Below are 13,329 nucleotides of genomic sequence, written 5' to 3'. Positions count from 1 at the left end.
TGACACTGCTAGCAAGTCATATTCAAATCAAAAGATGCAATGTATTGAATCCAGCAACCTTGTTGCCGACTAATCAAGAGTCGAGGGATTCCGAGCCCCATGATTGCTGTTTTAGAACTGAGGAAGAGACAAAAGGACGAATTGATTTAAAAGACACTCCGTTGTCAGATCCAGATGGCACGTTGTATGTGGATGGGTCATGTTTTAAATTGGAGAATGGTGATGTGACCGCTGCTTATGCAGTAACGACTTTGAGGACGATTGTGGAGACTGCAAGAGTGAGTCAGAATTCTGCCCAAGCTGCAGAATTAATCGCTCTAACAAGAGCGTGTGTTTTAGCTAAGGGAAAGAGAGTGAATGTGTTCACAGATAGTCAGTACGCGTTTGGCGTGGCCCATAGTTTTGGCCGTTTGTGGAAAGAAAGAGGTTTCATTACGTCCCATGGGACTAAGATTCAACATGGTCAGCTAGTTAACGAGTTGTTGGAATCTCTAACCTTGCCGACTGAAGTTGCAATTGTGAAATGCAGTGCTCATAAAGCAATCACGGATGATGTTGGTCGTGGGAATGCTTTTGCTGATGAAACCGCTAAACAGACAGCTAGAGATATGATGAGTAGAATGTATGTTGCAACGTCTGCAAGATGGATTTCCGAGTCTGGAATGTGTGAGGATACAGTGGAAAGTGTGAAAGAGATTCAGAAAGAGGCAACTGAGGAGGAAAAGTGTGCATGGAAAGAAAGTACGGGCAAGTTGGATTCGAGTGGGTGTTGGATTGATGTGTCGGAACAACAGCGTTGGATGTTGCCTGATGCGTATGTGCTTGCAGTGGTGACAATGGCACATGGAGTAGCGCATATAAGTTCTAAAGGAATCTGTAAGATGTTGGCTCCAGTCTGGAAGAATGATGGGATTAGTAAATGTGCAGAGAGAGTGGTGAAAAATTGTATGGTATGCCTGATGCATAATCCTGGCAAGGGAATCCCAACTCCTGCTGGTCATTTCGCTCCTCCTTCCTGCCCCTTTGAAGTAATTCAGCTAGATTTTATACACATGGATCGTTGTAACAATCTAAAATACGTCCTGGTGGTAGTCTGTGCATTTTCCAGATGGATCGAAGCATATCCACTAAAGGACAATACAGCCCTATCAACTGCCAAAATTCTTCTCAAAGAATATTTCCCTAGATACGGAATGCCACGGATTGTATGGTCAGATAACGGAAGTGAGTTTATAGGGAAAGTTATGCAGAGTGTGTGTGCCGGTTTGGGCATTAAACAAAAATTCCACAGTGCAAACCATCCCCAGTCTGCTGGTTTAGTTGAGGGTTACAATGGCACCCTCAAACTAAAACTAGCTAAAATACAGGCATCCACGGGTTTATCCTGGCCAGACGCACTACCCTTGGCTCTGTTATCCACGAGAGCGACTGTACATTCTAGAGTAGGGCTTAGTCCAAATGAGATTGTCTTTGGTCGTCCCGCTAATATTTGGGGAGTGCCAAGGCCAAAGGAATTTTGTTCTCTGGAATATCCAATGTTGATTGACTACCTTTACGACTTGACTGCTAAATTGAGTCTTATTCACCAACAGGTTTTCGATGCATTGCCAAAGCCACCGGAGAGTCCAGGTCATCAGCTGAAACCAGGTGACCACGTTGTGGTGAGAAACTTTGCGAGGACGAAGAACCTTCAGCCCAGATTTGTTGGCCCCTTCCAGGTGTTATTGGCGACGAGAACTGCTGTTCGTGTGGCTGGTCGCAAGCATTGGATCCATGCAACACACGTCAAACGTGTGCCTCTGCCACTTCCTTAGGACAACTGGATTAAGAAGGGAATTGGTGCCTCTGAATTCGAGCAAACACCCAAGTTTGTCCCCTTCAGCGATGCCGAATTGATAACTGACACTCCGAGCCCTAACTCTCCTCCTGAAACTACTCCCTTGAACTCTGAACATTTGTCCTCTGCATCAGAAAAAACTCTGCCATCTGCGAACCCGAACACTGCAACATCTACTAATGATACACTATTTTCCGATCAAACAGTTCCTGCAAAACTAAGATACAATTTACGATCTCGTAATATGGACAAATAAAGCAGGAAACTGCCTATTGTGATATTTGAATTTTGAACTTTTGCCATCAGCCAGGAAGTTTGCTATTGTTTTATTGTTTTTAAAATTGCCTTGCCGTCTGGGTAGCCGTAGGGTCGTGGCTGTGTGCCTAGTTGAATCTGCGGGGGTCAGACACAAGGTCGATCTTTCTGTTGGTTCTGGGAACTCCCAGGGCTAATAGAGGCATTTTCATCTACGTACACATCATCAGTGGTCGCGAGCGGATTGTAGAAGATGGAGCTTCCTGCGCTGCAACGAGAAAATGTGATTTATGTTCGCAGAAACAGACTTTACAGAATTCTTCATAGTAAATGTTTTCTGATGCAATGTGCTATTACATTTTTAATTGTTTTAATAACGTTGGTGGGTGGAATCGTTTTTGGTATAAATTTAATCTTTGTGCCGGTAACGACAGTACCTCCCCTTGACCCTTCTACCTCCACTGTTTCTTCTATACACTCTTTTCACTCGTTTCCTGAACATGAGCAAGCTCGACGCTCAGAATTCATCAATAACACTTTCGTACAACTCTTGCACCAACACCAACTGGTAGTTAACACTACAGACTGCTGGGTGTGTGGCTTGATACCCCACACTATGGATAAAGGTATTCCCTATCTGGTTTTGCCTTTCAGCTATAATGGATCATTTCAGGCCTTTCAAACCATCTTTGCTTATGCCCTTGAAACCTATCCTCCGCGTCCACCACGTTCCACTAAATATAACTCTGCCAACAAAGCTCTAGTTCAGGGTATTATTGATATGATCAAGGACGTCAATAACACTCCATCTTACCCTAGAGACGAATTAAGAGTATATTTGAGTTGGAATTCTTCAGAGTATCGCCTTAGTTTGGGAGAAAGCAAGCGTAAAAGCTCAACTCCAATCTGGGTCGTACCTCACCGAGGTCAAGTCTGTTTGCAAGGTAATGGGAGAAATCCAAGAGCTCAGCTAGGGAGGAGTGAGTGCGTAGAGACTTACGTGTTTCCGTCTAACTCTTCCCCTGCCTTTCTTACTGCTAGGGGTACCTACTTCATCTGTCAAGACAGAGCGTATACATGGTTGCCTGCCGACTTTGAAGGTTCGTGTTATATTGCTCGATTGTTGCCTCCGACATACACTGCTTCATCTGATTATCACAAGACCAGAGTAGCAAGAGGTGTTTTCAGCAAGGAAGATACCGCTGGTCAGGAGGCTGGAGACTTCTTCAAAGGTTTCCTTCCGTTCTGGGGACCTATGGCCAATAGTAGAAACATACGTCAGCTAACACGGGTGGTTGAAACTACTATTACCGAAACTGCTGGTGCCCTTAGCAACTTAACAGCTGAGCTTCAGGCGGATAGACTCATGACGTTGCAGAACCGTATGGTTCTAGACGTAATACTTGCAGATCGAGGTGGGGTATGCAGAATGATCCAATCGAGCTGCTGTGTCTTTATTCCCAATAATGCTCCAACAGTCTATGAGGCGATCTCTAAGCTACACAAGATTTCCGACTCTATTCATGTAGACAAGGGAAACTGGTCCTTCATGGAGTGGTTGTGGACTCTGATATCAGCGTGGGGATGGAAGGTTCTGATGGTCATTGGTGTCATCTTAGTATTCCTGTTCTCGTGTTGCCTGATTATCCAGTGTGGTCCAGCTCTGTGTAGTCTTTGTGCTGCAACCTGTTTTAGAAAACCACCTGCGTTTGGAGAAAAGGCACGAGAGAGGATGATGATACAACAGCATGTCACTGACCTGATGAGCATAGAACTAGACTCTGACATAGACTGAGTAATTGCCTATGTAAGGGCAAAAGGAGGGTCTGAGGTTCCGTGACAATTTGAACCCGTGTTTTCAATATTGTCGGAAATACATCATATTGGTATCAGCGAACCGCAAATGATCCATTTAGCATATCCTGGTGTTTTCACTATGCTACGAGCAAGAGTACTCCTGTTACAAACACATTTCTGATCTACCCATGGCATCCATCTTAGATCATGGCAGCCATTTTGTGTTTCTTGCCCTCACATACGCAATAACCTCTGATTTCTCCATTTCAATTAAGGACACGTAGGCTTAGCCGGAGATTCACCTCTCTAGTGACACGTGCACCTTAGAACAGAACACGCTGTAGCTGCATGACTCGACAAAGGCTACCTCCTCTGCCCGAGGCCAGTCCTGCTATACTGGTTCTTGTGTTCGTTGGCCTGATCACGATTAGGCGGCCGAAGCCGGTAGCCTTGCCCATTTACAACCCACAAACATCCCTTATCCTACTTTCCTATCTTCCACACCTGGCTCCGTTCCTTTCTTTCTGAATCTTTATTAGGGGGAGGTAACGAAATTTACGATGAGGCGGTCCGGCTCTTGAATGCAATATTGACAAGGGATTGTGATGAACTAGTGGGAACCCCTCTTCGTAATGTTTGACATCAGATATTATCGACGATTCCTGTGTAACGCCAAATATTTATTGTTTAGGACACAAAGGTTTGGGAATGTACTAGCATTGTGAAGAATTCGCCTAAAGGTTAATATCTTGTATATAAGGAGCAACCCTCTTTGTACAAATCGAACAGGCTCCTAGATACTGCCCGTGTGTAGTTTCTGTGACTTCTGTGTCCCTGCAGTAATAAACCTTTGGTCTTTGACGCCACCATCGAGAAGCCCGTGTTTCTGTTTATTCGTGCACCGAGACAGGTAGAACTCCGGGGTCTTTGGGTGTTGTCCCCTGACACCTCTGGACGGAACCAAAAAGTCCAGAACTCCAGTACATGCCAAATTCTGAGGTGCAATTCCATGCCATCCCATATTATACTATGATCCCACCCAAGATCACATCACACCATCCCATTATAACGTTCCATACCATACCGCCATAACATACCATTCCATAAAACTCCAATCCACACCATCCAATCGCATCTAATCCCTTTCTACCCCATACCATACCACCATAACATTCCATGCCATACCATTCCATAGCACACCACACCAATCCACACCACACCATCCCATCATACCATATTACACCATACCAACCCATAGCACACCACACCATCCCATCCAATCATAACGTTCCAAACCATACAATACCATACCATACACAATCTCCTCCCTTCCTAACCCATACCATACGAACATAACATTCTATACCATACCACACAAAACCATACCATACCACATCATTTTCATGTCCCATAACATACAGAGCTAATCGTCACAATGATATTTACCTTTATAACTCTTCTCCACCATCTCTGGGCTCTGAATCGTCACATTATTACACCTGTAATAAATAACACACACATCATCTTTGTATTAAAGAGCAATGACAGCTACAGGAACAAAGGATGAACATCACATAAGACCTGTATTTGAAATAAGATTCATATTAAGAGCAGCGCCTGCGGACTAGAGCTCAGTGTGAGTTACTGTTCATACACAACAGTCAAAGCTCAAACGATATCCAAAAGTACCTTTAACATCTTATGACAGGATGTGGGTGTTCTAAGGCAGATAGCTCAGTGAGACCAGTGTGCTTCATGTGAGTCCACGGAGTGCTTCAGATTGGGTCTTCTAGGAGCTGCGGTTAGCTCAGTGAGAGGGGGGCTGACTAACAGGTTACATCTGCTTCTGGTGGAGTCTTGTGTATATAAAGTACGCACAGCCGGAGATTGGCCCCAATAATGCACGCATGGCTGGAGGGGTTACACGTGCTCCGAAAACACCATAAATTCAGATGCCACATTAGTTAGGAACATATAGCCAATCAGGTAATGAACAAGTGGTCCACGACTGCTTTAGAGAAGAGTAATTTATAATTTATCATGTGTGTGTTGCTTAATTAAGTCTAACACTGGTAAGACATACCAACAATGAACACAACAACATACCCTGCTATCTAAGATAGTATTTTTCAAAACGTACAGTCAATGTAAAACACGAAAGCGTCAAAGAATTGTTTAAATCCAGTATATTTAATTTTATATACTTGAACCAGATCAAAAGTTAATTTAGACAAAAAGAAGGTACAAAGGTTGCTCAAGGAATGAGAGAAGAATCCGTGTGCTCGTGATGGGTAGGAAAAGGTGAATGGTCACTAAGTTCAGAGTTTATTGATTTTTAATGCTTAGGCAATGAACTGATAAAGAGACCAGTACAGAAAGAACTTTAGAGCACAAACTCCTCTAAAAATATATCCTCAAGTTTACAAGATGGCTCAGTGAGGTAAGTGCTCACTGCCAGCATCTGTCTGACCTGTAAGACATACCTGTGAAATCCAGCACTCACCCTTTCATCCTTCTCAGGTTGTTACGCTACACACAGTGGGTAATGGAAATATTGTTATCAGCAATGATGAATGCGTAAAAGCTCCAGTACTTTGGGAGATCTCTGCCCAGAGATCTCTGCCCACAGTTCTCTGCCCACATACCCTCACTACAGAGGGAGACAGGCACATAATCCCTGCAAGTGTAATCACCATAATCTAAGCTCTAGAACCTTGGTGGGGTTAGCACGCAATACCTACAACTTTAAACCCCTTCATCGCTGCTCTAGAACCTTGGATCAATAAACACACAATCCCGGCCACTGTAGACCCAGTCTTCCCTGTTCTAGATCTTTTAATGACATTAGTGCCCCATACTACCTCTGGAGAGAGGAGAAGTCATGTCACTATACGCTGCAACCTCGAGGCACTGTTACTTCTTAGGATTCTTCCTTCATCTTTGGCTGAACTGGTCTGTGCCATCCATAGGATCCATCTGTGATTTATCCTATGGGGGATCCATAGGGTCGGAATGGGCATTCATTTTATTATTGATATATAATATTACCGTCTTGACTCCTTCTTTGTGTATACAGTTGTGTAGAACGAGATGTCTTAAATAAGAACCCACTGTGCACTGGAAGCCCCCATGTGCACAAGGATGTGCATCCAAATCCCTTTATTCAATCCCAGTCTGGGGTCATTTACACCTACAATGCATCCATCAGATGACCTTTAATGGGTCAAATGTGGGCTGCAATGAATGCTGCAGTCAAAGCCTCCCAGCTCCCACTGATTCTCCCTTAAAAACATATTGGCGTTGGTTTACACCCTTCCAGACACTGAGCAAAGGATGTAAGGGGGAAGGGCCTTCCTGATAGGATGGCTGGGGATGTTAAAAAGGGTTCCAAAGACAACCGGTAACCAAAGACCCTTTTATGTTGCCCGGCGGTATCGCCTCTATGACCCACCAATATTAATCAATGAAGAAGCAGGCGCTGGAGACTGGAAGGCGGGAAACGAGGATTTTATTCTCTCCGGAGGAGAACACATCAATTCAGACAGCAAGTATCGTCACGAGGTGCTCTAACCACATCTCTGAGGCCGGGCCTCTTATACTAGAGTTTACGACCTTTATTGCACATAACACATTCTCGTAATATTTTAATACTTGAAAGAACATCCTCGGAATCTCCCCTCCAGACCCGTTCCCACATACATTTACAGTTGGATTCCCCACCCCGGTCACAACAGGTGATGGTGGTCGCACAGCAGGGCATTCCGCCGATTCACGGAATGCGTGGGGTTGATCGGATCTCATGGGGTGGGGGCTTTGATCGGTTCGGGGGTCTTTTGATGGGGAGGGGAAGCTTCCTACTGTACGGGGTAATAAACAGTATCCGCAGGGTCAGGTGGCAGCCTGGGAACGAGGAAGACAAACGGGGACACAGGAAAAGGGGGTTTGCATCAAAAGGGTTTGAGGCCATGAAAGGAATGAAGGGAGGTGTCGCGCTGGGAACAGGATGGGGTTCCGTGGTGAAGCTGCGCTGGAGAGGGGTTTATGACCCAAGGCATGAGAGAGCGGGGGGGTTGTCAGCGTGCGGGGGAATGCTTGCGAGGTTAAGAGAGAGAGAGACGCGCTGGCTATTAGTGAGGGGCAGGGAGGCCATGGTGCTCAAAATGGCTGCCGCTTACGCGCACGAATGGGCCTGGAAAGGGGCAAGATGGCGCCGATAATGTTCACCAAGTTTGTATTTATTTTTCACAGTCCTCCCTTTAACATTTCCAAGACATCTTGCTGGCCTATTTCCTATCTACCCCTATATGCAGTGATCATAAGTAAGGGAGAGGGGGCTTGGGTGAAAGAACTGTACGTAAACATCACATTATAAACATCATATTGAAAAATCTCATCAGTCAGTAGGCGGGTTCATTGTTAAGTTGGTTGCAGGAAAAAGTCATCGTAATGCAATATCAGACTAGAATCACGTAGCGAGGGCGTTGGGTACAGATCATAGAATAAGAACTGGTAAATTATCATATAAATAAGTCCTTTTTGTATACGGTGGGTGCATAGTCAGTCCAATGGTGATTGGGAGAGAAAGGAGATACAGTAAAAATATCAGAGTTCTTCGTTGTCCTTTTGTCGTCTTCTGTCGGCACTGTTTGAACACCTGGATTATCTATCAACAGAAATGTTCATGTGGATCGAGTCGTTGGGGGTAATTGTGAGATCAGTTCGTTTCTTGAGTCTCTGTGGTGGGCATTTCCTGTTGCTTCCATCATCTCCAAGGTGCTTGGTAGCGGGCAGAACCACAGACTTTGTTTATCTTTTCTTCGGGGGCGACCCTTGGTGGAGTTCTAGGTCACCGTTCTGGGATTTAACACAGTTCGTGGTCTACTTAGTCGGAGCTCCCTCCCTTCTGACGTAGGGAGTACTCTTCTCTGGGTAGCTCAGTAGGATTTGGAGGAACTTGGGAGTTCGGGTGGAAAGGTGCGGGTGTGAACAGTCCTTATGGTAGGTCGGAGGAAGAGGGGATGGAGCAAGGCCAAGTCGGGAACAGATCAGGGGGGGGGGGCGGAGAGTTTTGCGTCAGGCGAGTCCGAGACCATGTTCAGAGAGCGGGGGCTTTTTGGCACACGTTGATCATAGAGCAGGGGCTTCAGGTCAGCCCTTTCCTTAGCTTTGTTTGAAACAGTGCCCCGTCCTGCGACTCCTTACTGCCGTGGTCTCGCCTTGGCCTCCGTTGCTGACGTTCCACAATCCGCAGTCAGGCCGCGTGCTCCCACATCCGGTCTCTTTCTCCTCCGACAGTGATATCCTTAAATGAGTGTTGAAAAGACAGTCTTTAGAGATTTTGCAGAAAAAGGTAATTACATGAATCTACTTTCTTTCCCAACACCAAGCGACTAGCGTAAGCACTCGCTACATTTGAGATTTTTGCGGCTTACGTATAAACAATTGATGATGGGTTTGCTGGATTCCTTGCAACTTCCTTTTGTTGGCTAATTCTTTGACGCTTTGATGATTATTACGTTCATTTGTCATATGTCTATTATAGTAGATGTCAGTTCTTCTGGCAGAGACCCATTTCTCTAGTACGAGTCTTGCAAGGCTAGGCTAGTCTTCAGGGCCTTGTATTTTACAAAAAGTGCAACGTGCTATTCACCATAGTCTGATAAGCATCCTTCTGAGGGATGAACATAGGCTAAACGAGTCTGCATTACATAAAAACATCTTATTTTCAACCATGCCTACTGCAACAAGTTCTTTCGTTTTTCAATCTAATTTTCAACTTTGCACACATCCTTCTAACTTTCTATATAAATCCTCGCAACCTGGTTACTACAAAAACTCGGGAGGGGTGGTTTGCAATAATTATTAAACTTATCCTCGGGGAAGGAGGGATCTGATGGATACCAAACTGGGGGCATTTTGGGTAGATGGGGGTGTCTCGATCATTTCTTACAGCTTGGGGTACGGAGACAATTTTCAATGGGGATGGTCGCATCACCACAGACACATTTTTATCATAGGAGCCACTGACAAAGAGTTCCCTGAGAGTGGGTCAAATTTAGGGAACCTTAGTCGTCTTACCTGTCCCTTTCCTATCGGCCAATTTAAATTTCATCCATATTTTAGTAGAAAAGGAGAGGTAGTAACGTGGTACCAATACAATTTTATTTAGGACAGATTTGCACAAATACTTGTGGTATTTGGGGCCAATCAGGAGGTGCACCAGGTTCGCCAATTAGGTGCCAGTTGCTAGGAAGAGGGAAAGTGTGGAGGGGTGGAAGAGTGAGTGAGAGAAAGAGAGAGAGAGAGAGAGAGAGAGAGAGAGAGAGAGAGAGACAATAGGCCGAACAGTACACGTGTGACATAGAGAATGACCGTGTATTGTTTGGGCTATTCAGTGCGTTACCCAACGTTAGACGTTTCGGGTCTGTGTTAGGAGGTGGGAAGCATGCGGTTTTGGGACAGAAAAGCGTTAGATTTGGTAAAAAGGTCGTGAGAGCGTCCTTGTTGTGCCATTTTGTAGCGCTAGTCCGTCTTCATGCATCGGGCGTGACGTGGTTCCAGATCCCTTATGATACTCTAATCGGGATTCTAATGTAACCTGCAGAGGGAAAAAGGGGGAGAAAAAGGGGGGGGTAGGGGGACAACATTCGAACACATCAAATGTAAGGGCACGAAAATCCTTTACTTACCACATAATCGTACTTGTCTCTTCGGGATATAATCCCTTAGGGTTCTGGTTTCTTAAAGTCATGGGGGCAGGCAATGTGATAGGTGGTTCATGGGGAGGTTCGAGGATGGCGTTAAGGATCGTGTGTAGTGAAAAACGCTAAAAAGAGGGATCAGAGGTGCCTAGCGCGAGGTACCCGGTTTCGTAGATGTATCCGGTCATCGGGGTCCCAAAATCATTCCCAAAGCTGTGATGTTCTTAAGGCATACCAGTTCTTTGTTCAACCCTGTACCTTAGTACCTTCGACCACCATATCCTTATAGCAATTTATCAATCACACCATTTTACTTTACCCATTCTCTGAAGTCGAGGTCCTTCTTCATAAGCAGCGTATCATACCTTCGTTTTGACCATCAACCCAGGGCCGAACAACCATTTCTCGGATAACCTTAAAAAGAGAGCAGAACAGTTGCGCACAGAAAAACCCTCCCACCGATACCCGTATTTACAAAAGTACGCGGAGCCTATCCATAGCTTCTAAGACTTTTATTTGTAGAGTTATTCAGTACGTAAAAGGTGAGAGCGCAATTCATATTTTGGCCTGACATGTCGTCGATGGAAGCACATACAGTAGGGGGTTATTTTGTAGTACAAGAACATGTAAAAAGGTCTAATTAATTATTTGTAAGTAACCAAAAACATTTCATTGCGTGACGAAGGAATCAGGGGCATTTCAGTTCATAGATGGAAACACAGTCAAGCTCATCGTAATCACATTTCCTAAATGCAAACCGCGGGCATGCATCATGAGCGACGTTATGTATCAGTTACAACAAATATCAAAAATAAATTGTTCATTGAAATCAACATTTTTACAGAACCTCTTCTTAAATGTTTGCCAAGTGCACCCTCCTCCCTTTAACATTGAGTGCGCAATGGTTCATATATATACATATATATCTTAGTACATCAAGTTTCATTAGCTAAGGAACACCATGAGGCACCCGTAAGTTCCATTGATACCAGCGCCATTTTGGGTGAGGCCGGTTTAGTCCGGAAGTAGCATCAGGGGCAAAATATCCCCGACAATTGGCGGTTGGACCAGAGTCCCTTTCGGTAGTCCAAAAGAAAACTGTGCTAACAAAGGGGCTGGTGGTGTGGACCGTCAATCAAGAGAGGGAGGGGGTAAAGTCTCTCTTACCGGGTCATGTTGATGTTCAGCCGGAACTTGCTCGAGTTCGTTAGCCCATAATGTTCCTGGGTGGTTCAGACGGAAGCTGATGCAGACACGAGAGCACCGCCATCTTGTTGCTGTGCCGTGGTTATTTCATTTGAGATCAATGCAGCTGTTCCTCACCGGAAGCCTGAAGGGGCCGAGGGCTCTTGGGACTTTGGTAGAATCTTCAAAGTCGAGGGGATGTTTTGTCGATGGTGGGGGCTTGCGCCCAGGTGGGCAAGCGCCCGAGTTGCAATTTCGGACAAAGTTACTCCAGCGGCCTAGACCCGCCTTTCAAGGGCCCAGACGCCATTTTGAGGCCCTGCAGCAACCTTTGCCGTATCCATCAGGAGCGGAGGAAAACTTCTTGTGATGGCGAAAAACAGAGCATCATGCGGTTGGAGCAGGACATTTTGGTTCGGGGCGCCAGGGTGCAGCAGTGGAGCCTTCATCTGGGGAGGTGAGGGAGGCTCACCGTGCCGTCTTCCTCTCCCGGTGCATCCTACGCCGTCTCTTGGAATCAGGGGCGCACATGATGACCACCCTACACCCCTGATTCCGACTCTTGGGGGACCACTGTACATCCGGTACTCCGTAAATATGCCCGTCGGACATTGTATGTCCTGTACTACGCAAGTATACCAGCCGGGTCTTGTATGTCCTGTACTGAGAAAATATACGAGTCGGGCATTGTATGTCCTGTGTTGCGGAAATATACCAGCCGGACATTATATTTCCTGTGCAGCGTAGGTATATGGCCGTCGCCCGGCTGGAGGACATCGGCGTCGGGCCAGGGCAGGGAAGCCTCCTACCTGTGGAGGTGGAAGAGGCTCGTCCGCGTCGCCTCTTCCTCCCTGCCCACCCTGCATCCGTTCGATGGAGGAATTCGTGATGGCCGGACCAGGAGATATGAGGGAGGGGGTCATTTTCATCCGCCCCCTCCCTACTCGCGGCCCGGGGGACGCCATCCCTGGAAGGGCAGTATGGGAAGACCATTTCATTGCCTGCTTGGTGGAGTCTCCAGTACCTTCTCGCCAGCGATCTCTTTTTGGCCCATGGTTGCTGGCAGGCCCCGCCCCACACGTGCTATGTGTTTCGGATGGGCGGGACCATCGAAAGGGCCATTACGTTTCGAGGACTTCCGGAGTGAGCATAACATGTTTTGTATTTTTCCTATTAGTCAAGTTTTGCTTTTTAGAGAGTTCTACTAGTTATTCTATTTACTGTTGGTTGTGTGTTTTACCGTAATTAAATCCTAAGTTATATAATAGACGCTTGGCTTTCTTGAATCTTTTCTCTAACGGGGGGGTTGTTTACACTGACCTGCAGTTGTGTTTGTTTTTCAGAGTGGGGGAGCAACAGAGAGCAATCAGTCCCAGAACTCCAACATGTCGTTAAAATTTGTCTGACGAAATCTGTGCCACCGAGCATAATCGAACGGGGTGGTCCTGTCTGTTCTGTCTGCACTAGTCTGATTGGTTTTTATCTCACGTCTTTTTCCTTTCTGTCGGTCCGTCCTTTCTGTCACCCCTTCATTCTTACCTATGCTTTGCAGAG

The 13,329-nt window shown here is 45.9% G+C and overlaps 1 protein-coding gene across 1 annotated transcript in view; it reads right to left on the bottom strand.

Annotated features, from left to right (window-relative positions):
• Nucleotides 1–13,329, bottom strand: part of LOC147668406 (E3 ubiquitin-protein ligase TRIM39-like) — a 152,654-nt gene that overhangs the window by 28,320 nt on the left and 111,005 nt on the right. The window contains exon 5 of the mRNA XM_086948574.1: nt 5,336–5,388. Within this exon, the coding sequence (XP_086804700.1) occupies nt 5,336–5,388 (53 nt within the window). The remainder of the gene's footprint in view (nt 1–5,335; nt 5,389–13,329) is intronic.

This window comes from Lissotriton vulgaris, unplaced genomic scaffold, assembly GCF_964263255.1.
Source record: "Lissotriton vulgaris unplaced genomic scaffold, aLisVul1.2 SCAFFOLD_815, whole genome shotgun sequence".
NCBI lineage: Eukaryota > Metazoa > Chordata > Amphibia > Caudata > Salamandridae > Lissotriton > Lissotriton vulgaris.
This window is presented reverse-complemented; position numbering and strand designations above follow the sequence as displayed.